The sequence below is a fragment of the Armigeres subalbatus genome, chromosome 1 (genome assembly GCF_024139115.2).
Source record: "Armigeres subalbatus isolate Guangzhou_Male chromosome 1, GZ_Asu_2, whole genome shotgun sequence".
Classification (NCBI taxonomy): domain Eukaryota; kingdom Metazoa; phylum Arthropoda; class Insecta; order Diptera; family Culicidae; genus Armigeres; species Armigeres subalbatus.
The window spans coordinates 28,959,454-28,983,864 of record NC_085139.1 but is presented as its reverse complement, the minus strand read 5'-3'; the positions used below and the strand labels follow the sequence as shown (position 1 = coordinate 28,983,864).

The window sequence follows — 24,411 nt, the reverse complement described above, 5'->3', positions numbered from 1 at the left end:
GCTCGGCGGAAAGTGTTATAAGGGTATTTTGTCCATCTGGTCACATTCCGGGATGCCCTGGAATGCTGCTTCCCTGGGGGAAGTGGCCACTTATTAATCATTACTGAAACCTGGCTTGCGACGTATCAAACTTCATGATTTTGCAAAACAAGTTCATGGAAATGTGTTCTGAGGGCATGTGGTCCATGTGCCCTGGTCTGCTGGCTCCCTGGGGGAAGTGGCCACTTTTTGATCATTACTGAAACCTGGCTGGCGACGTGTCAAACTTCATGATTTTGCAAAACAAGTTCATAGAAATGTGTTCTGAGGGTATTTGGTCCATCTGGTCACATTCCGAAAAGCTCTGGAATGATGGTTCCCTGGGGAAAGTGGCCAATTTTCGAAACCTGTCCGAAATTTCCGAAACCTGTCTTGTGACGTATCATACTTTATTATTTTGCAAAACAAGCTCAGCGAAATGTGTTCTGAGGGTATTTGGTCATTCTGGTCACATTCCGAAAAGCTCTGGAATGATGGTTCCCTGGGGAAAGTGGCCAATTTTCGAAACCTGTCCGAAATTTCCGAAACCTGTCTTGTGACGTATCATACTTTATTATTTTGCAAAACAAGCTCAGCGAAATGTGTTCTGAGGGTATTTGGTCATTCTGGTCATATTCCGGGCCAACCAGGAATGCTAGTTTCCTGGGGGATCAATTCCGATCAATTCTGAGCAATTCCGAAACCTGGCTTCAAACTTAAATATCAAACTTCATAATTTTGCAAAACAAGCTCAGCGGAATGGGTTCTGAGGGTATTTGGTTCGCCTGGTCACATACCGGAACACCCTGGAATGCTGGTTCGCCATCGATCATTACTTTTCAAAAATACACCAAGACACCACCAACGCTAGGTGGATTAATCTGTTTTTTTTTATTAAAGGTAACATGGGACAGTTATGCGTAGAACGGCAGTATACATATCTCTTTCACTTGCGTTTGATATCCAGGCATATGAGATGGTGTAAGATCTCCAGATTGTCCTGGTATCCCAAAAAACGCGGTGTCAACGCAATTATGTTCATCATGTAAATGTTTTTCATTTGCTCGGATTAAAACTGAAGCTGACAATATAACAACCCACCCCGGGAGTGCTGAAAAGTGCATTGAGAATTATGTCAGTTAAGTCACAATTATGGTTCTGGCAGTGTGCATTAATGGACTTTGCTTTGATTATTGCCTGACCAGAAAAATTGCTTACGTAATAAGTGTACGATCCCTTATTGCTATGTTTGGATAAGAGGGCTGGCAGTCGAAGCATTCTACCGTCTTAATAAGGCCGGGTGACGTCCACCTGAAACGGCGAATGGGCTAATGGCTAAACTGTCTGTATCTGTAGAACAATTTTAGACATATGTAAATATTATTCGGTCACTGGATTTCATAACAATATGGAGCAATTACTAGTTACCTACTAGAGAGCACAAGTCATTTATCTTAAAGGTTTTAATTTAAATACATATTGGTTTAAACCGGGAATTAAAAAATAGTTTGCCGATTTCTTCATTCCCGCTTATTCACTAAGCCTTGCATAAGCGTATGGGTAAGTGTAGTAATCAAACACACCGGTTTTGTTATGGAAACTCATATGTGAATATGTACGTTATGTGGAAGATATTGATTTGAAAAATGTATTGGAGGTAACCACTTTCCCTTCGATGGGACTCGAACCCATGACCCTACAGTACGCTAGACTGGTGCTTTAACCAACTAAGCTACGAAGGACCTCCGTCGGCCTTCGCAACCTAGCGGCTACTGAACGAGCTCGAGATTCCCAAATTGGACGCATAGTCAAATCACTCGCAATCCATCTATCAAGCCAATACTTCCACATGTGTATTGTACAGGTCCACATTAGAGGAGCGTGAGTATTTAGAATGTCTGGCGGCTATACACATTCTTCATCAGCAACGGTACTGATCAAGTGAGGTTGTGTAAGCTATTTGCCAGTCGGTCGTCAAGCTCAGACCCGACCGCATTGCGTAGGCAAGAGCACGCAACTCAAGTTCAGTTCAATCAAAGGTAATTGCCTATTTCCGGGGATTAAACCACCCGACTTGGACGTTAATTTACAATGTTATGGAAACTCATATGTGAATATGTACGTTATGTGGAAGATATTGATTTGAAAATGTATTGAGGTAACCACTTTCCCTTCGATGGGACTCGAACCCATGACCCTACACACAAAAAAAAATCGTTGGTAAAGTTAAGAAAACGTTGGTAAAATTAAGAAAATTAGTTAGTGATTTTCAGTAGAAAGTATAGAATTGTTAAATCTACAATTCAAAACATGTCACATCGGCAAGAACTTTTACAAGAGCTAACTTTTCAAAATATTGCTTTTTGCATTGAAACTTTTCGTTTCGTCACTGAAACCATTGACACTTGTCTTCAGCGACTGCTTCCGCGATAGAGCATTTGAACATTTCATTCACTCATACATCTATAATGCTGTCAAAATGTGCATTTGACAACTAAATTTTCAGCTAAAAGCTCTATTTTTTGACCCCGGAGCACTCACACAACCAATCGACATCAGTTGTCAAAAATCAGGGATACCAACTTGATAACCATCTCCTTGTCGCCGAGTCTGGCGCTAAGTGCTCGGCGCGGAAACTCAAAGGTGCGAATGAAATTTTGGGATTTATGCACAATAACATTTTCCTCTCAAATCGACATGAAATTTTACAATAGAATCAACTAATTAAACTTTCAAAATAACAAGTTGTTCCATTCTTGATTCCACATGTGCCTTTTCAACGAGATTTTCAATTCAAATTTGTCAAAATGAAAACATATTTATGATTAATTATTTTGTTTCTATTTATTCTCTATTTTCATTTATTTTTAATGGGTTCGATGAATCTGAACAAGCCGACAGGCATCGCTTCCATCCGCTGTGTTGATGATTTGGAGCAGCTTTTCCGAATGTCGCAGCAATATAACAGTGGTGTGCCTCCGCTTTGGAATGCATTCTCCTGACTCCAGAAGGCACCATTGCTGCACAGTTTAGCGATGTTGCTTCTACATAGAAAAGATCGAGGGAAAGATAGTACTAAAGCTCGCTATGCATAATAATCGAAATTTTATTACCTTCGGTATCGACTCAACATATGGGACGTCCAAGGCACTTAATTTGACCCAACGAGCGGACAGATTAAAATTTTCGAGTTCTCTCGATTTTTGCAGCACCTGGATCGTCATTCGGCGCATCTGTTTCGATCAAGCAAAGGCAGCTTCTTCGGTGTTTTGACCTGCGTGTTTCTGCTATTAAAACATCATACCAATGCCAATCTATCTCAGAAAAAACTTCCTCCAGGAACATGCTTATGAGTTTTCGGATGCTATATGGTCAGCAGACTGGCACCTTTATGCTGTCTTCTGAAAAAAAGTATAGGTTCCCAATCAAATTCACTGAAAAATCTAAACAGCAAATAAAAACTTACTCGTCGCAAAAATTTTTGAAACAGGAACATTTTTCGCGGTTTTTATTTTCGGTTTTGACAGATCGTTTCGAGCTGCCAGTTTAATTTTATTTTGTCAGTGTTGCCAGAAATACGAAATATAAAAGTTATTTCGACTATTTTAAAAGTTTTGATCGGAGTGCTCTTACTGTTAAAATAACAATTTTAACCTGAGCAAAAAACTGTCAAATTAAACATTTTGCATTTGATTTCAATATTTTAGCACTCAAAAATACCAAATTTTACCAACTTTCAATATAAGATACAGAAAATGTTAAAATCACAACTTTTTTTCGTTCTGTGTACAGTACGCTAGACTGGTGCTTTAACCAACTAAGCTACGAAGTCGGCCTTCGCAACCTAGCGGCTACTGAACGAGCTCGAGATTCCCAAATTGGACGCATAGTCAAATCACTCACAATCCATTTCTCAAGCCAATACTTCCACATGTTTTTGTTTACTCAAATAAACAATAAACAGTGTCAATTCATTTGTGTGTGTGACACGGGAAAAATATTCACGCAAATAATTTTCGCGCAGGGGTCTAATAAGGCGGAATCTGCGCAATAATATGACCGCTTTTAATCAGATCACTTTTTAACGGGGTTCAACGTTCGTTTGAACATCGTCCAAATTAAAAATGGTTTAAACGTCATTTAACACGTGGAAGCGAGAAAAGAAAATTGAAACATCATGAAGCGGGACGCAGAATCAAAACAAACCAGCAAAGAGAGCAGCGAGAAACCAGTTTTTCTGATGCAAATAGAGTAACAAGAAGTTCAAAATAAAAATGAACCCCGTAATTTGAATGAGGTACCGTTCAAATTATCGGGGGTCCACGGTATTTGTGTAATCTTCTTCTATGGCTCTACATTTCAACTGGAACTTGGCCTGCTTCAACTTCGTATTCTAATAGTATTTCCAGTTATTAATTGAAAGCATTTATGGCCGCCATTGCATAAGTATGTATCTTGTGTGGCAAGCATAATGGATATACTATGCGCAAGGATTCGAATATGTTTCCCTCTCGAAAACATCCTGGATGGCAACAAGAATCAAACTCGCAAACTCCGGCAATTATACGCTTTCGCTCGCAAGGCTAACTGGAGTATAATATTAAGTACATAACAAAAAAAAATAATTAAGGTAAAACCAATATTAAAAATTCAACAAATATTTAAATAATTTTGGTTCCTTTTCGCATCCTTGTGACGTTTATTGATCTTCGTCACTTTATTTTCATTCCAAAAGCGCTTTTACTTTTAATTCCATTAATATATCCAAATAAAAATATGCGTCGAGTAAGCGAGATTCGATTACAATTAATACTCTTATAAATTAGTGCAGATAATTCCAAATTTGTTAAGAAAACTGTAGAGATTCTCCCAAACAAACACAACGCGACTATCGCCTTAGCGTCAGCGAATCTGTTGCCGTTGGTATGGAAGCGCCCAAACACACGCGACGAGACAATTGCGACGCGATTCTGTCGCTTGGTGACTGTGATTTAGTTGCCATACCAACGGCGAAGCTCAAATGGAACATTACCTGCAGCGACCCAACGATAGAATCGCGACGACTAGTTGTCGCCGTCGCGGCGATGAAATCGCTTAGGTCTGGGGGAGCCTTTGAAACATTGCGATAGAGTCGACAAGCGACAACAACAATCGCGTTGCGTGTGTTTTTGGTAACCGCGAATCAAATATGCGACGCGCAGTGAGCTGTAAATACAACGCCTTATCGATTGAGCATCAATTTTATTATCAAATTGGTCTTATTGATAAGTTTGTACATTATCAAATTATACACTCAAAATAATCCAAACGTCAATATTACGTGAAAACATATGTGGTTTTTTTCCATCACCTTTTTCACGTAACAGCTACGTGAAACGCAAGTAAACAAAAAATGAACTCATGAACATCCTGTTTACCAGAGTGCCACGTGATAGCTACGTGATTTTTAGGTGGCATCCACGGTATGATGCGGTAGGTTTCAAATAATGTTTCAGTGGATTTTACATTTATTTTGAGCAAAAGACACGTGTTTTTTCGTTGACTATTATTCTCGCTATTATTACCCAAATTTTCTTTCGAGTGAAAAATATCATTAAAATAACATTAAATAAACTAAAATAAAACATAAGCAGCTGAGCTATGTTAAGCATATTTGTACGTAAAGTATTTTTTTAATACCAGTAGGTTCTGAAAGAACCTTGCGCAATGGATAGTTGATACAGCGCAAATAAAAAAGGTGTAGTTTGTAGCCCGGTAATTATTTTTTCGATGCGATTCAATAAAGTTCCAGCAAATTTATAGAACATTATATTTATTCCCTTTAAAAGTATTGAAAAAAAACCTCCTTTCACTTGCGTCCTAATTTTGTTTTGCGTCGCCATCTCGGGTTCCCGGAGTTTCCACAACCGATATTAACTACTACAGCAACAACAAAAGCATTAATTTTCTTTCACGCTCAACATGCTTAACATAAAAGTAGCTATATCAATTACTACAGTAAGTTTTTAGCAATAAATTATAATATATAACAATATTATAAATTCCAAAATTCGAGAGCAACAACTCTTCCGCCTACACGGAGAAACACGTTTACTCATTAATGGGTACTTTTTCTTTGCTATCTCTTTCCCACTGCTGAAAAATTTACCCATTTTGAGAGAATAAGTGGATCTACTCATTTAAATGAGTAAATCCACTTATTCTCCCAAAATGGGTAAATTTTTTAGCAGAGAGAAAGAGATAGCAGACAAAAAGTACCCATTAATGAGTAAACGATTTTTACCGGGTAAATATTTAGGGTTCATTCACAAATTACATAACGCATCAAGGGGTGGGTGGGTACACAACATTGCGTTACAAAATGTTACGGTTTGTCTAGGGGGTGGGTGGGTTTGTTTAGTTCTGTTACGGGTAACATGAATAATAAAATAATATAAAAAACAAAATTTTAATTAAATTCAAATTTTACAGTATTATCATGCACTATGAAGGAAGTTAAGGAAGAGTTCACTAAAAATACCAATATATCATTTTTGTGAAATTTTAGTAAGACGTTATGCGTCACATATGGGGGTGGGTGGGTATAGGAAGGAAATGTTACAAACAAGTCACGGAGGAGTGGGTGGGGGTTCAAATCTGTGCTTTTTTGCGTTATGTAATTTGTGAATGAGCCCTAAGTTTAGTCTTAGGGTCTGTTCACAAATTACGTAACGCTTCTGGGGGAGGGGGGAGGTCCAACTTGCGTTATACTTTGTTACACTAAAAGGTGGGGGAGGGGGTGGGTACTAACAAATGTTACGCATAACGCGAATAAAAAAATATTTGAATGTCTTTATTTTTAATCACTGATTGAAGTAATTGCTGTTTATCGTTATCGTATATTAGTCATTTTCGAAATCAAGCATGCTGACATAGCGGGACTAATATGCGTAAAAATACCAAGCGAATATTGTATTTCTCGACACCACAGATTCGCAAAACTATGTAAATGGTTATGATCGGAAATTCTATTTTCGTTTCTACTAGCTGCATTCTTGATATCCTTAATTTTTGATTATGTGCCGTCTAACAGTGTTCAAAAAATACCAAAACCCAAACGTTTCAGAGAAGGGAAAAAATCTGCCTTTAAAATTTTCACAGTTACGCGTTACATGGGGGAGGGAGGGCGTACCAAAAATGTTACTTTTTGTTACGAGGGGGAGGGAGGGGGTCAAAAACTCGGATTTTTGCGTTACGTAATTTGTGAACAGACCCTTAGGGTCTGTCTCATTTGAAGAATTAAACTTAAAAGTGACAGTTCGAAAATTAAAAAATCACCCCGTTATAAGAATGGCTGGTGCTACCCAGCAATTCCAATAGGACATCGATGGAAAATGATTCGATATCTGTCAAAAGTAATCTTGCTCTGCGAGCAGGGTTATTCGATAATTCTGGAAATGTCACTTCTAAGTTTAATTTCAGTTTAATCATCCAATTGAGACAGACCCTTAGAGTGAATGACGGCATCTGGTGTCAAAATGAACTTCAGACGTGTACGTGATTTTCACGTAGAAGTGATGAAGCAATAAGAGTAATAGCGACGGGATGTTTGTTTAGATGCTATCTGATGATCAATAATAGCACATAATAGCTACCTTCGTCAGATGAATCTGTTAAGAAGTTCATTTCTAGCAATCTACGTGATTTTCCACGTACCATTAACGTGTGGATTATTTTGAGTGTAGAATAGATCCTCACGCTCGTTCAGCTGAACTCAATTTTGGGTCAGATTAACTCAAAATCGTAAAAACTGGCTCAAGACAAAATTGAGTTAAGGCCCCTTAACTCAATTTTGAGTAACGGAGGGAGGTATGAATTTTGAGTGACGTTTACTCAAAATCATAAAATCAAATATTTAGAATTTTGAGTTTGTCAAATCTCATAAAGGCAATCGGACGCAGTTAAAAGAAAGGAATTCGAATAAGATTCATGAAACAATTTGGCATTTATTACAGCTTATACTTGGAAAGGTTATAAACTACAGAGAAAGGTTCCTGTGTTGGAACATCTGTTGCTGATTTGTAGCTATGGGAATGACATTGCAAACTTATGTACCCAACATGTTTGTAGCCAAGGACAAACTTTTTCTCTATAGTTTATAATATCTTTTTCCCTCTCTTTTAGCATGAAACATTTTTAAGCCATAGTTTTTTTTAATAAATAAATAGCTGTCCTTCAATATCTCCAGCGGTCGCTTGTGATGGGAGCTCGTCTGGAAGTGAAAAATGACATATAAGAGACATTCTCATGCTATGGATCTTACCGCGGACTTGGGCAAACCAATAACTTTCTGTGACTTCGTACCTGGTGTGAGATCTATACTGTTTAATCTGGTCAATAGTGGCCACTCCAAGGGGTCTCCAGTAGCCTTGCGAGCAAAAGCGTAGGATTGCCAATCCGGAGATGACGAGTTCGATTCTCGGTCCGGTCTAGGATGTTTTCGGGTTGGAAACTTTCTAGACACCATGGGCATAGTTTATCCATTGTACTGCCACACAAGATACATACTCATGCAATGGCGGGCAGAGAAAAGCTTTCAATTAATTACTGAGGAAATGCTAATAAAATACTAAGTTGAAAAGCAGGGCAAGTTCCAGTTGGAATGTATACATAGAGTCTATAGAGTCATTTAAGAAGAAGAAGAAGAAGTGACCACTCCAAAGGCCACAACTGGTGAATACACCGCAGAAGAATTTCATGAAGGCAATGACGAAGTCTTGAAAACTGTTCACTGTTGTGACATCTTGGTTATGCTCTTCAAATTTATTCTTTCCTAATGTATTTCCAAACGTTTTCTCGAGCGCGGATTTCGATGTCCTCGTCGTATTGCTGGAACGAGAAATGGATAAATAATCTAAAACTTAGAATTTAGTAAATTAAAATACAGTAAGATCCACCTGCGATCGTTGGACTTCTGAAAATTTTCACGGTGAACTCATTTTTGAGTTCAGGTACTATTTATGCAAATATGAGTCAAAGCTACTCAAAATCATAACTCTCAGTAACTCAGAGTTTGACGTTTCAGTAGAAGTTATTATTTTGAGTTATGCTGACCCAAATTTGAGTTCAGCTGGACGAGCGTGCTAAGCTGAAAGTCGGTTGTTGTTGCGGAGCAATCTGACTTTTGTGAGCAAAATTATAAAGAAAACAGAAATGCTCATTATTGATATTGATGTTATTCTTCTACGTGTTAAATTGAATTTCCCAAAGTTCAGTATTTCCCTAATAACTTTTGTTGCCAGCATCGAATCGTTTAGCAACAACGACGATATTTTCCCTTGTTAAATTTTCTTATGTTACTAACGTATTCATTAGAGTGGGGCGCAGTTGTATGGAAAAACGTAAATTTCGTCCGATAAAGTGAGATCAAGGTTTTTTTGAATCGTTTTGGGACCCCAATCAACTGTGCAAAATATGGGCTCGATTGGTTGCGACCTCGCATGCCGCATCGCGTTTTAAATTTACATGGAGATTAGTATGGGAAAACGTACTTTTTTACATTTTTGCTCTTAGCGGCTTCAATTTATCATCAATCACGTGACTCAATACGTTAGCATATAGTCTGGAAGATGCCGAAAGACTTTGCCGAAGAAGGTACATAGCTGGAAGGTCTACAAAAAATGTTATTACGTTTCGAAAATTGATTTCTCAAACCATATGCAAGAAATCAATGTTTCTGCCAGCACTACCGGACAACCTATGGTTATCGAAGGGCAAAACCCATCTTCCTTCTTGTCGGATGTTTTTTCTTTGTGAAATGATTCCGGATAGCTCCCATTAGCTCTAAAGCCCTATAAGACCAATTATTTCGAAATAACACTCAGTTAAATTATTGGTCTACGTAGTTCGGCAGTGCTGGCAGAATAAACGATTTTTTGCATATGCTTTGAACACTCAATCTTTGAAGCGTTATAACTTTTTTCGTGGACGTTCCAGCAACGTGCCTTCTTCAGCAAAGTTTTTCGGCATCCTTTGGGTTATACTTTAACGCAATGTGCCACTTGGTTTACGATGAACTGAAACCTCTACAGTAGACGTTCGATAACTGCAAGTCATTTAACTGCAATGCTTTTTAACTGCAATTCGATAGTTGCAACAGTTTTGCAGTTATCGGACCGCTAAACTTCAAACTGATGTCAGACTCAATGACAGCTGCACATTTAGATGCACTTTTATTGCACCTGACGTCGATTACCAACCGTTTGACGTCTAGAATGCGTTGCAGTTATCGAACGGCATTCGTTAACTGCAAAGTGAACATTTTGCAGTTATCGAACGGCTACTGTAGTAGTAGAAATTTGAAAATATACGTTCTCCCATACTAATTTCCATACAAACTTCATACGCGATGCGGAAAGCGAGGAAGCAACCAATCGGTCCCAAATTCTGCACAGTTGTTCAGGACCTGGAATGGCTTCGAAAAACCATTGATTTGAAAAAATGACCATGACGCCCCACTCTAGTATTCATACATTTTTACAGCTTAATCCAGTTTTCCGCGAGCGGTAATGGCCGCCAGCTTGCTTGCGGTTCAGTCTCTGATTTGACGTTTCTGGAGGTCAACTGCACCCACCATTCGAGCATTTTGATCAATGTGGTATATAAGAAGGCTTGAATTCACTGCATCAGCACCTTCTTATATGCAACATTGGTCAGAATGCTCGGAGCGGTGGGTGCAGTTGACCTCCAGACACGTCAAATCAGAGACTGAACCGCAAGCAAGCTGGCGGCCATTACCGCTCGCGGAAAACTGGATAGGCAATGATGGGGAACGGTTTTTCACAAAAGTTACTGTTTTCATAGCAATTTGCATATAAGCTTCAAACTGCTTGTGCTCAGTCAAATTACATCCAAATTAGCTAAAAAATTAGGACGATTATTAAAATACCAAATTCCATCGTTTAAGCATAGGGGAGCAAAAAAGTCAAAATTTGAATCACTCTAGTGTGCACGCTAAAAATTCGAAGCAAAACGAAGTTGATGTAGAGTCCAAAAATTGATGCAACGGACAATACCGGGCGCCACAGTATGATTTCATGTGTGTAATGGCTTCATTCCAAAATAGTTACCATTATAAAACCGAAATAGTATTTTCCACTCCATGTTAATGACCTCCGTCTTGTTTATACTGTTTTATCCCCCTTGTTGTAATTTTCTTATGTTTTTGAACACGCATTCTAAATATGATTGAAATCGACCGCTGCGATTAGAAGTTTCTCTAAACTTTTCGTTTTCCTCTCGTACCCCTTCTCTACATCACTTTCTCTTAATGGCTCTCCGATCTTAACATGGGATATTAAATATGTGTTCCAAGTTCGGTTAAAATCAACCCTTGCCCTTGCATTCAGACATTATACTAAATTGATCGTTTTATAAATAATTCCCCTACTTATTCCAACAACTATTCCATTCCCTTTACACTTATCTCTTAGAACAGAGTGAACATATGTATTGTTGGTAAAATTAAGTCTTCAAGATTTGTCTCTTTTCAAATGCTTTACGAGAATTATACCATTATACCATATTATACTACTTTTTAGATACACGAATAAATAGAAAGAATGAAATCCGAAACAAAAGAAGTGGATTTCAGCAGCCCATTTTTATCCACTATTAGGTTCTGCAGCATCTGTACGTAACCTCAATCTGGTGAAAGATCAGTAGTACTTCTTGTTGGACTCAGGGGCAGCCAACCAATCACGAGCTCGACCGTTGTCGGAGTCAGTCGAAAGTACTACTGAACTGTCAAAAAAGTTCATTCGACGAGGACCGAATTCATTCGTGACGTCATGCTGCAGAACCTAATGGTCCAATGCACCGAATGAACACAATGACGTTTGAGACGGGCGCTGTTTACTAAAAATGAACACTTGCATGAACTCGATGAATGAAAAAGTATTCATTCTTAGTAAACAGCGCCTGTCTCAAACGTCAATGATGAACTCGGTGCATTGGATATGGTCCAATGCACCGAGTTCATCATTGACGTTTGAGCGGTGCGCTGTTTACTAAGAATGAATACTTTTTCATTCATCGAGTTCATGCAAGTGTTCATTTTTAGTAAACAGCGCCCGTCTCAAAAGTCATTGTGTTCATTCGGTGCATTGGACCATGGTCCAATGCACCGAGTTCATCATTGACGTTTGAGCGGTGCGCTGTTTACTAAGAATGAATACTTTTTCATTCATCGAGTTCATGTAAGTGTTCATTTTTAGTAAACAGCGCCCGTCTCAAACGTCATTGTGTTCATCCGGTGCATTGGACCATTCATTCAATGGATTTACACCAAGGCTTTGGTCCGATTCGTGAATCAAAATCGAATAAAACTTAAAAGTGACAGTTCAAATAACCCTGCTCGCAGAGCAAAATTACTTTTGACAGATATTGAATAATTTTTTGATAGATGTTTTGTTGGTCTTGCTGGGTAGCACCAGCCATTCTTATGAGCGGGGGATTTCATAATTTCCGAACTGTCACTTTTAAGTTTAATTCGATTTTAATTCACGAATCGGACCAAAGCCCAAGTTGTACTTCCTCCGTGTTAAAAGTGACAGTTCAAAAATTTTCAAATAACCCTGCTCGCAGAGCAAGATTACTTTTGACAGAATATATTGAATAATTTTATATAGATGTTTTGTTGGTCTTGCTGGGTAGCACCAGCCATTCTTATGAGCGGGGGATGTCATAATTTCCGAACTGTCACTTTTGAGTTTAATTTTATTTTAATTCACGAATCGGACCAAAGCCTTAGTTTAGGCACAATAATTGGCACACTTTGGCACCCTTTGGCACAAATAATCACAAAAAATTAAATGAATTAAAATTGAATTGTGCTCAGCGACCCACCCCTTGATTCGGATGGAACCGTTAATGGGACAAGAACACGTCTTTCACTCTAATGTTATATTTTATTCTATGCCTTCTAGTCTACACAGTATTAGTCACCCCGATTAGATGCTAAGCATAGCACATATACGATGTTCAAAAACGGCACTGATCTACCTTATCCCGTAACCCATCTTGTCCCACCTTCCCATATGTATTACTGCGCGAGGTAGTCTACCACCTGGGTGCTATGTAAAATGCCGTTATTCATATAGGGGCAAAGGTTGAGGGCAATTGGTCCACACGTAACACGCATTTTAGAGTAATTTTTAAATGTAATTGTATTTGTAGGAATATCGATTTTTACACAGACGATTAAAAATAATAATTATAGGAAAAGAGATTTGTGAATGTGTACTCAATGTTTTTTTTTCAACGATAATTCCACTTCCTAATGCTTACTGATTCCGGTCATCTCCTGGATGTTCTTGATCAGATAGGCATTATACTCCTTGTGGTTGATCGGTGTGGCGGCGACTGCTGTAGTCTTGTTCCGCGCAGAGTCTCCGTAGAATTCGACTTTGGTGCGCAGCTTGAACATAAAGCTCTGGAAGCTGATCGACGAGAAAATTTGCTCCGCATCCTCTGTGTGTGAATCCAAGGCCTCGCCAATTTCCTGCGAAGTTTTTCCCAGCATTTGCTCGGCCAGTTCCGTAAATATGGTCACCCATCGGTTGGAGGTCCAGTCGCCGATCAGCATCTGTCGAAGATATTGTAAACCAAGAAATATAAAGTAACTGAAGCATCCAGCTCGACGTATTCAAAAAAACTTACATTAACCAGCAGCCGATATTTGAAATTCGGAAAATCGGAGTTACACTTCTCGCAACGGAACTGGCCATTATCCTGGTCGACAACCTTTTTGTTACAGTCCGCTTGTGGGCATGCCTTGTAGATGGCATTGCCCGATTTGATGTTGTGAATGAGGGCCTTTACCTGGAAGTAGTCCGGTTTATCGCCGTTGCCCAGGTTCTTTTCCTTGGCCTCGTGGAATGTCATCCATTCGGTGGAGAAACCCGAGCCGGTCCCTGTTCTGGTTGATACACTGTTAATAACATTGTTGCAGCCACCGTTTCGATACCAGCCGGTTATTTTGAAAGCCTCCTCTGAGTTAGGATTGGTCTTCATCACACTGCTAGAAACAAGTCCGATCGATTTGCCACCCCCGAATTCGTTCACACGTGCGCCCTTGATCATTAACACCGGATTGTTCGTTGCACTGAAGCCCTGGGCTTCCTCGCCCCATAACGTCAGGGAAACCGCGGCGTTGCTCATATCCACCAATGTTATATCACGCTTTTTGAGCTCGCGACCGGATGTCTTGGCCGTAAATTGTACCACCTCTCCAGCTTCCTTACAAATGCCAATAACGTCAATCAGGGCGTTCGCCTCCATGTTTGCAATTTGAGAAATGGGAACAAAATTGTACTGAATTGTTGGCATCGCTATTTCCGCATCATTGCATTCCTGAATCAAGGTTTCGTTCGTCATGGTCATCTCGTAATCGTTCTTCAGCGCAGAGTACTGCTTATTAGCCGGCTTCAGCTGACACTTGGTAATGTAGTAAACCTTGTCTACTTCAATCATGTCAAAGAACTTATCACACTGCTCTTTAAAAGCGGTGACTCGAATTTCGCCCGATTCGTCCATGATGTCCATCGAGAACAGCTTACCCTCCCCCTTGGCATTGCTCCAGGTTCTGATGCCCGATTTGGTCATGACACGGGCCCTGATGACCCACTTGTTCTGATACGGGCTAAGCGAGTTGATGGGATGAGTCAAAGTATCCTGAAGCGAGGGGGTGGCGCCACCTGTTGAAGTGTGGCTCGTGTTGGCCACCGATCGATTCTGGTAAGCAGATCCGTTACTGGGAAAATATAAGAAATTTAGGAAGCTATACACGGTACGGTGATCAATTATTTTTCGAATCGAGCTGAGGAAAGCGACTATGGAGTGCAAGCGAAAGTTACTCATCGACTCATTTTTAAATATTATTATGTTGTCAATAATGCTGTGATTTAAAATGATTTATCAACGAAGCTGCTAATAGCTTCTAATTATTAAAAGCAGATGATTGATAGGGAATTATATACATTGTCAGTGTACAGATAATATTCTTATCCATTAATCAGGATTTTATTGTACTGGAATGTGGTAAGATAAACCCTTTTTGTTTTTCTCAAACGGACGATTTCAAAATACATATAATTCTTCCCCGAAAGAAATCAAAGTAAAATTACGAACCTGATACTTCCGGCAGACTCCGTCCTAGCCGGAACAGCGGAGCCAGCACCTCCGCTGTTAGTGCCGACAGCTCCCAGATCCGTCAACGGCTGTGGATTGCCAATCTTCTCCCCGACCGTAGCGCCCGGTTTGACCACGGTTAAGTCCAAAATGATCAGCACTCGCTTTTCGGATTTTTCGTTGCGATTCACCATAGAGGTGATGTAACGGTCGATTCGGATGACCGTGAACTCGGCCAACTGGCCGTTCTGGTGCAGACCGTTCAGCTGGGTGGCCAACATGGCAAAACTGTACAGGTACTGCTCGTCGGAGATCAACAGTCGATACCGTTCGGACTGATCGCCGCCACCGGCAATCCGTTTCGATCCCAGAATCTGTACCACCGGTTTCTCCAACTCGGAGCCGCGCATTATATCCTATTTTTTATTTCCAAGAACAATTATATGGTAAACCAATTGCCTAAATTGAATGATAAAATAACTTACGGCGATGCATCCGGTGGTCAACAATCCGCTGTAGCTCATTTTTTTTTCTCTGGATGTTTTCCTGTTTTTTCCTGAATACGGCAATTTCCAATCCAATGCAGTCTTGTGTTTAATTCACGGTATCACTTTAACCGAACTACACAAATATTTTACAAATCAATGGATGTGATTAGAACATCAGTTACTTCATGTATACCTACCCAATAAGCGTATTAATCTTACTTTTTTTTTGCAAACTGGTCTGTAATTTCGAGAAATAGAAGAGCAAAACCTTTATCAAATACGAAGTTGTTCGCACCTGAATGTTTACGATATGCGCGGGAATTTACGAAATGTCAAGCGTTTTGCGTGTTTTCTTTTACCAACTGGTCCGTTCCGCGGGGGAGGCCAATTAGGTCAACTTGCTACACTGAAAGTAAATATTGTCAGATTTTCTGAATATGATACACTGCGCGGCATTTGTAATGTTCCCAAATGGGTACTTGCACAAAACTTCACGCGGCGAATGACTGTCGAAAGGTACGGCCGCGCCAAACGATACACCGCAATGCTATTCACCCATAAGAATCAAGTAAACGGGGTGCAGAAAGCGCGGCGGTACCTTTCATGAAGGGTTCGCCGCGTGCAATTTTGAGAAAATCAGGCAATACTTACGTCGTTTTCATTTCGACACAGTTGTTTCATAAGGGCCAATGTCGCAATGAGCTCGAATGGAGAAAAATAATACATAGAGGTAATAAACTATAGAGGAAGATTGTCGCTGTCGTCACTGGCGAAACATATTTTGCTGGCGAAGATAGGGCACTAAATGTCAACGAAGGAAAAATCAGTACGTTTTGACAGATAGGTACCCAAAATGTTTGAGAACGATAACAAAGGGAACCGCAGCGACAATCGTCCTCTATAGTTTATTACCTCTATTAGAAAAATGCATTTCCCATGGGTTCCAATGTTCCATGACATGTTTTCAATTGTAATTCGAAAATTAGATGTTATTTTAAATGTTAATAGTTTGCATGAAATACATCCACATCTAATCACTTTGGATTGATTTCGATTTGAAAATATGATTAATACTAAAGACACACTGGTGGTACAAGGACCGTGGTATACCATGCACGGTTATGTACCCTACACGCTTACTTCAATTCACCCAAATACCTAAAATTCCCAAAAAGTGCACATACCTAGATATGGGTAAATCACCGTTTACCCATATTTGGGTATTTCATTATAGGAGCAGTTTATAGGTGAATATTACCAAAATTTAGGTACTTTCCTGATCTTTTACTTAGGGAGTCTTTTCTATTAGGGGTAAAAAATTGCATTTTGTAAGTTCCGATTTTTTGTTAATACGAAATAAAAATTTTTATAAAATAACGTGACAAAAATTATCTTTATTTATGCAAATTTAATATGGAAAAATGAACTAAATAGGATCATTATTCAAGGAATTACTGGTATGTAATACATAGGAAATGTTGCGATGAAAAACCTTCTGGAGAAGCCGAAACTGTTATTATTTCCGAAAGCAGTATATTGTTGCGCTCGTTGCTGGAGACCTACTGCGCTTATATCACTAATGTTGCATCTTATTCTGGGCAGCTTATGTTTCCACGGCCGCCGACCAGTTGATGATTGACCGGTAGCACTAACGTGAATCTGCAGCCCACCGTATAGATAGAATGGTTTATTTGAAATCGCATCCTTCGCTTCATTCTGGCAGTCGCTAATAACTCCACTGAATTTCCTGTTTTGCATTGTATGATGAATTTATTCGCAAGTTCTCGCAAGGTAACTTCCATTGTTACAGCCTGCGATTTCCCAGTGGCCGATTTCCGGCCGAAATCAAAATCTGAAATTGCGAAAGGAAATGTTCGTAAAAATTAGAAATAAAATGTTCCTGACCATTGTCGTTACTTATTTAATTGAATACTCACCAGTAAATGAAAAAAAGATCTTTAAATACAATACATTCCAAATTAACGAAGGAATTAATAACACGACTGCGAGGAGCACACCCGGTATCCATGTTCTCGACTGAGGAACGAAAATGTATTATTTTTCATCCAAATATGGGTAAACTCATTTACTCATATTTGAGTGAAGCAGCTTTACCAACATTATAAGTAAACTTTACTAACATTAGGGATCGTTAAAAAATTACGTCCATCGTTTTTCGGCATTTTCACCCCCCCCCCCCCCCTCATGTCACAAACTGTCACAAATCACTGCCCCCCCCCCCCCTCCCCCTATACGTACATGTGTCATTTTTATTTTGGCGATTATTTTAGTTTTTCTTTTTCGTACACTATTTTTACAATAGCATAGTGAGTTATGTCCCTTACTAACAGTTTGAATATATCTTTTAAAAATGAAAATTGTTCCTAAAATGCAGTCAATTTTTTTTTTTGAAGGTGGATGTCACATAAGACGAACCCCCCTCCCTCCCCCTGTCACAAACTGTCACAAAATTCGGACCCCCTCCCCCCCTCAAATCTTGGACGTAATTTTTGAACGACCCCTATTGGTATATTTCACCCATAATTATGGTATACTCAAATATGGGTGAATCAAGTACCCATAAATAGGTGAAGTAAACTAAGCGTGTGGGTCGTATGAATAAAAAGTAGTAAGTTCGAGTTTACTACATTTTGAGTAGTAAACGTCACTTGTGGAATATGTTCGTATGAATAAAAGAGACTTTACTACACTACACATTTAGAACACACTACAAACAACTGTTTCGGTATGAATAAAAGAAGAGTTTACTACTGATTTCTTGTAGTCTGCTCAAGGCGTTGCTACTCATGTTAAAAATGCAAATTATTCATCAGAATCGAAGCGAATCGGTTTTGTTCTTGAAAATAGAAGTCCAATTTAAGAAAAACAAACAAAACAGACATGTCTTTTGTTGATTAGCTGCAAAAAAATGATGAAATCATCATCGTCATCATGGGGTCTATTTTGTTTTGACGTTTCTGCATGTAGTAAATGGTAGTAAACTGTAGTAAAGGCTAAGTTCGAATGTAGCATATGCCATAAGTTCGAAAAAGTTTTTATTCATACCAACATGTAGTTTTCTCTGTGGACTTTATTTTTGAGTAGATGCTACAAGCACCGACAAACCGACGTGCCTTCCCATATACAGTTCTTCAAATTTCTTGGCAATTACTCTCCTTTCATTACCTAGCTCCATCTGTGCGATGGTTTACACAACAGCTCTCACAAGTGTGCACTCAGAAATAGAATAAATCTGAAATAGAATTAAAATTAAACGATTTTGACATTTTCGAATGTTATACGAAAGATAGTTTAAAAAGTATACTATCAACGATAATAATTTATACTGATATGGAATAGCGTAGAGTTATTTACTGATTGTGTTCTTTATGTTGAAAAACATGGCGCCGCTCTACTCGATGCTATTTCTTCTGTTGGATTAGGATCAACAATTGTGGAAACACATGTAAGTACACTATTTAGAAAAAAATCAGACATGAATATTTCAAAGTCTTTTCCCATTTTACAGTACTAATTATTCGTATCGGCTGTAAAAATGTACACAAATCGGAACATACGGAAGAGGTTAGCAGTTTGTGGGAAGCTGTTGCATCTGCATGTGAACGGTTTCTTTACTTCGAAAGAATGGAAATAGTGAATATTTTTACCAGAGGAACTTATTCGTGGTTATCCTCAAACGTCTAAAAACGAATCGGCCCAATAAACGCAATCATCATCGGCTAGTGACAGGGAATTTGTTGCTTCAGCTGCAGACGTTCAATATGATCGAGTGACCCAAGTTGATCGCGGATTCAAGATAACCCTGACGGTGGCGGCGGTCCGACCGAAGAAATATGAATTTTATGTTGGTAAGAGCATCGATTTCTGGAGGTTGTTTATTGCAATGAATTATTTTTTCCAGGTTGTTGAGGTCAATGTACAGTCTATCGCAATATCTGCTGCCGGTAAAAACATCCTCTGGAGCAGAATCGCTCGCACCGAATCAGGACCAGCCAAAACATCTAAAGCATCAACGACCACCACCGTCAAGGAAACCGACAACTCGCAGAAAATGTGATTCAAGATTCTGGCCCTGGTCGAGTCGAGTGCGACCTTTCCATTGTGGCTCATGATGTGGTTCCAAGTTACTTTTTAAGTTTTTTTCAACAAAATAAAGGTTCTAATAAATAAGTCGAGAAATAAGTAATAAAAATATAATCATTTTGATTTTTCTTTTCGAAATGCAAAAATATGAAAACAAATGAACATAACCTACAAACCATAGCCAAATGCAAAATATACTAAACAATTATAAACCAAACTTATACTAGAGAGCGAATTTCTTAAGTTTATACTATCCCAGTATTGTTGGATCAAATACAAGTTTGGGGTCAACCAGGCGAATAGCCAGTTAGAATGACTTTTAAACTAAATAGCATAAATTAATTTCTGAGTGTGCGGGCAAACTTGGTCATGCACGCTTTAATTTATTTCATCAGCTCCCACATAATAATCAATATTCAATATTATGAATATCTAGAACTTTATGATAGGATTCGTGCGCCAAATGAAATACATTCGACTTTCGAAAATGTGTGTAATGATCGTAAGTCTTAAATGTCAATTTAAGCATCAAAAAAGATTTTTTATTACTTGGTTATTTTTATCTACATCGCTGTGTAGATTGTTTGGAACGTGCATATAATGTTGACATCGAACAGCTGGTGAATTGCGCGCATTTTGCTTTTCCTTCTTCTTGACTTTTTCTATGAAATGAACTTTAATGTCAGTAATGACAGAACGAGTTACTACACTCGGAGTAAAACGATTGTATTATTTTTTGCCAATTTTGGAATCAGAGAGGCCCGTCGGTTTGTCGGTGCTACAAGCGTTGAGTTTTGCTACTTTTTATTCATATACGACCCAATGTCTCGGAATTAGAAAAATCGATATCCTACACTGCCGTAAAAAACCTTCCAAAGTTTATAAGTTTACCTTATGAAAATTAGCCACAAGGATTCGGTTTGAAAAACATAAGGTAGCCTTATGAACCAAAATGAACTTTAGATGAACCAGGTCCATAATGAACATTTATGTTCATCTTATGTTTGACTTACTAATTTCATTGAGCAACCTTATGAAATTTTATATGTTTGCTTTATGAAATTCTTACGATATCAATATATATTTTTACTCATGATTTATCATATTAAAAAATAAAGTAATTTCAGTGAATAATTATACATATAACTATGGTTTTAATACTTTATGAATTTTATTACAAATTACAATTACTATATCGATGTTGAGGTACAACAGTGGTTGGTAGAACAACAGGATCACTCCAAATAGCGAAACTAATTCTGTGAAAATTTAAAACTTTTGCTTTTTGCTTTCCAAAGTAATACTCGGAGCAATATTTTTACATTAATATATCCTACTACGTCGGTTTTGGTATACATCGGTCGTGGCAGAATCTTATATCTGAAATATAGAAAGAAAATCTTTGATTAATTCATCTAGTCGTATTAGTACATTTCCGGAGTACAGAAGCGTATAAGAAAACTCAACCATTTCACCATTTTAGTTTACTTAATATCCGAGTTAATATCCGTATAATGATCTGATTTAAAAGCATATTTTGTTCTAGAGCCTCTCATGTAATATATAAAATGACTTCGAGAATAAATGTAGAAAGATATCAGTACTGTCGTCATAATAATACGTATTTGTCAAGTTTTCCTGAGACGGATATCCGTATATAGTTAGTCCGAGAATTATTCTGCAAAATGTCTGAATGAACTTGGCAAATATGTGCCATTAAAGGACCAAGCGTGTACTACGGACTTGAAATTAAGATATTAAGTTTCGAGGACACTATCAAAATAGCGCACTGGTTGAACATCATGCACTATGTATACTCCATGAGTGATCCAGTAATCAATTGATATGAAGTAGGGGAAAGTGGGGCAAGATGGCCATCCTAAGCGGTAACCCTTGTAAAATAGTGACACTCCTTCAAATTCTGCTGATTTGTCCATAAAACACCTTTATGATGACCCGTCTTTGACATAAGTATCAATAAACACTGATTAATAAAGTTTTAGTATCTTATAAACTGGTTTTAAAAAAGGTGTTTTTATGATGCCTATATTTACCATATGGGGCAATATGACCACCCCCTCGGGGCAAGACGAGCATGAACAAAAAACTATATCAAAAGTGTGCTAAATTTATTTAGAATAGGGGACACATTTCTTGCACTTCTATGGATTATTGGATTATATGTTCAAATGATGCTTCGTTTAGAAATGTCGTTTTTTCATGTTGATTTCTTGACAACTGGCACTATGACAATATCAGAATTTGCCTAAAACTAATTTTTACTGTTAAAACCATATTCGTTGTTTTAAATCAACTCTGGTTCAGGCAGAAACTATTTTGATCATTTTTTAAATGCATTTAAGGGTTGGGCTACTCTTAATCCTGGGGATAACCTTGTTCCTATACAGTTGGCAATACCGCCCCAGGCCGACGTATATCCAAAGATTTATATCCTATCAAACCTAATTACTGTGAATCTCCTCAAATTATTATTGTATATATGCTATAGTTATATAAAAGCTTCGGTAAATATCAATTTGACCTGAAAAATGAGTAAGGCTTCAATTGTTAAATTATGTAACTAGAAAATTATAAGAAAATTCGAATTTCAACTAAACCATCTTCAAATCAATATTACAAGAACAAGTGAAGTTGTCAAAGTGCATTTTTCAGTTGTATAGTCCTTTTACATGATTGTGAACCATCCCTTGTAATAATAATGTGAATATAATGCTCACTTAAGGCATAATTAACGTTGGCTGTCTTGCCCCATATGGCCATCTTACCCCACTTTCCACTACGTAACTAAAACTAGTGGACTTGTCACAATTTGATTTAATACTGCAATACTTTGGCATGATGATCGTTTGGTAGAAACTACAAAAATAATCATGTGGATTTGGGACCATTTTGTCATTCAAATACTGCATTATTTCGAAAGATCTTATTTTTAAGTGATTCCCAATGTTTTCTAAAGACTATATACATACCCGTTAAACATTCGGCTGCTAAAACATTGATGCACCACTGTGGGGAATTGTTGTTTGCCACCTCCATCTCCTCATCAGCGGAGCTCATATTATTTTAATACTATTATTATTATTGTTGTGGCCTCCCGGAATTTCAAGTTCTTCAAAATAGTTTGCACTTCATTATCCGTGGGAGATTCGGCGCAAATGGATGTGTTACCTACTGCCTGGAACACAATTGTTCAGTGCCGTTTGCACCTTATTGCCTTCCTCGCGAGATTGATACTTGTAGAGTGTAATTAACACATTATACGATTCAGGTAAAGATGAAAATTTTGCAATGGACTATACTGCATGCACAGCGAGAGTCCATCGATCTGAAATAATATGAACGTCAATAATGCAAACAGTATTACCTCTACCACCACCATTACCTCTAGCGGACTAATTGTTGCAGACGTTGGTTCCATCCGTTGGATCCAAAAAAAATCACCGGCAAACCACCCTGATGGAGGGCCATGAGGAGTTTTGCCACCACCAGTGCCGCTGCCAAAACCACATAAGTCGAAGGCTTCTCGAAGTAATTTTTTTATGACAACTTTGCTAACAACTTCGAATCCTCTGCCGAAACAATATAGATGCAGTCGTAAGGTACGAGTAATATTTCCTGGTGTGATGTACGGATTTTTTTCGATTTTCATTTGGGTTCTCTAAAATAATATAACGAATAATTAATTTCAATTTGTTTACCAAAATGCATACGAACCATTCATGGGTTTCCAGGCCAATTTTTACTTGCCGTATCAGTAGAGGAATTTAGCCATCCGTCTCCAATTCTTTCATGACCGGTGGACCAAGTGCTATAAAAATGATTGGGAATTATTGTTTGCATTGTTTAGATTATCGCTGTCGTCGCAGTCCGGAACATCTTTTGCTGGCTGGGATAGGGAGGATGAAAAAAGATCCATACGATTTGACAGTTCTGTACGGACAGCAGAACTAAGGGACCCGAAGCGACAATCTTTATCTTGTAACTAAAATATCTTTTTCGGGAATACTCACTTATCTCCTTTTAACCACTTCCGTTTGATCCAGTAGTAGAAAGTATGGTTTCGTTGGTCCAGGTGCACAAGAGAAATCAGTTGGTGTCAACTTCCACATTCAGGCGAGATTGTTGACTGGTAGCACCGGTACCGATATCGCCGCCGGCCACCAGGGCCATAGTCATGTGGACCATTATGTTCTTTCCTTATGCCAGTTCCAACAAGCTATTTTGGAAAGTGGTTAGATTATTCGGTTCACGATGGAAGTTATAGGCCAGTTGGTTGATCTTGGAAGTGTTTCCAGTTTGTGCTAGTGTTGTTGTTTCACGTAGAAATTGTTTGTTGAGTGGCGATTTGGTTCTGATTTGGTTGCTCCATCTAAATTCTGCGGGTGGGTTCCAATTTTTAAGCAATGACTGGAATCATTAGCAACAATGCCGGTATTTTGATCTGCTGCCACTACTTCTCGGATGATAGCATTGCTACAGAAGAGATCTTCCATCTGTGAATAAATACGGAAAACATTACTGACACGTGAAACAATTATTGACTTGAGTCTATCTATACTGGTTTTACTTAGTGGTGCACTTTGCCGTGAATTAGACCACCGGCTCCACCTGT

At 38.5% G+C, this 24,411-nt stretch overlaps 1 protein-coding gene and 3 long non-coding RNA genes across 6 annotated transcripts; 1 reads left to right on the top strand and 3 right to left on the bottom strand.

Moving 5' to 3' along the window:
* Positions 1-2,859: 2,859 nt before the first annotated feature.
* LOC134208215 (uncharacterized) lies at positions 2,860-3,573 on the bottom strand. The gene is made up of 3 exons (XR_009978553.1): positions 3,485-3,573; positions 3,132-3,419; positions 2,860-3,062 (listed from the first exon to the last, which is right to left on the bottom strand). It is a non-coding gene; the product is annotated as an uncharacterized LOC134208215 (long non-coding RNA).
* A 9,632-nt stretch (positions 3,574-13,205) lies between these two features.
* Positions 13,206-16,030, bottom strand: LOC134223274 (replication protein A 70 kDa DNA-binding subunit). Of its 2 annotated transcripts, none has more exons than XM_062702428.1 (5): positions 15,872-16,030; positions 15,672-15,807; positions 15,187-15,602; positions 13,717-14,809; positions 13,206-13,642 (listed from the first exon to the last, which is right to left on the bottom strand). In XM_062702428.1, exons 2-5 carry the CDS (start codon positions 15,708-15,710, stop codon positions 13,334-13,336), a joined length of 1,857 nt encoding a protein of 618 aa, XP_062558412.1. In that variant the 5' UTR covers positions 15,711-15,807; positions 15,872-16,030; the 3' UTR covers positions 13,206-13,333. The 2 variants fall into 2 exon arrangements, with proteins under 2 accessions (XP_062558412.1, XP_062558418.1); XM_062702434.1 differs by having other exon boundaries at positions 15,894-16,030.
* Positions 16,031-18,913: 2,883 nt separating this feature from the next.
* Positions 18,914-19,815, top strand: LOC134208214 (uncharacterized). 2 transcript variants are annotated; one of them, XR_009978551.1, is made up of 3 exons: positions 18,914-19,140; positions 19,204-19,539; positions 19,597-19,815. It is a non-coding gene; the product is annotated as an uncharacterized LOC134208214 (long non-coding RNA). The 2 variants fall into 2 exon arrangements; XR_009978552.1 differs by having other exon boundaries at positions 19,204-19,543.
* Positions 19,816-23,120: 3,305 nt separating this feature from the next.
* Positions 23,121-24,288, bottom strand: LOC134208213 (uncharacterized). Its single transcript, XR_009978550.1, has 3 exons — positions 23,810-24,288; positions 23,514-23,607; positions 23,121-23,457 (listed from the first exon to the last, which is right to left on the bottom strand). It is a non-coding gene; the product is annotated as an uncharacterized LOC134208213 (long non-coding RNA).
* Between the last annotated feature and the right edge of the window lie 123 nt (positions 24,289-24,411).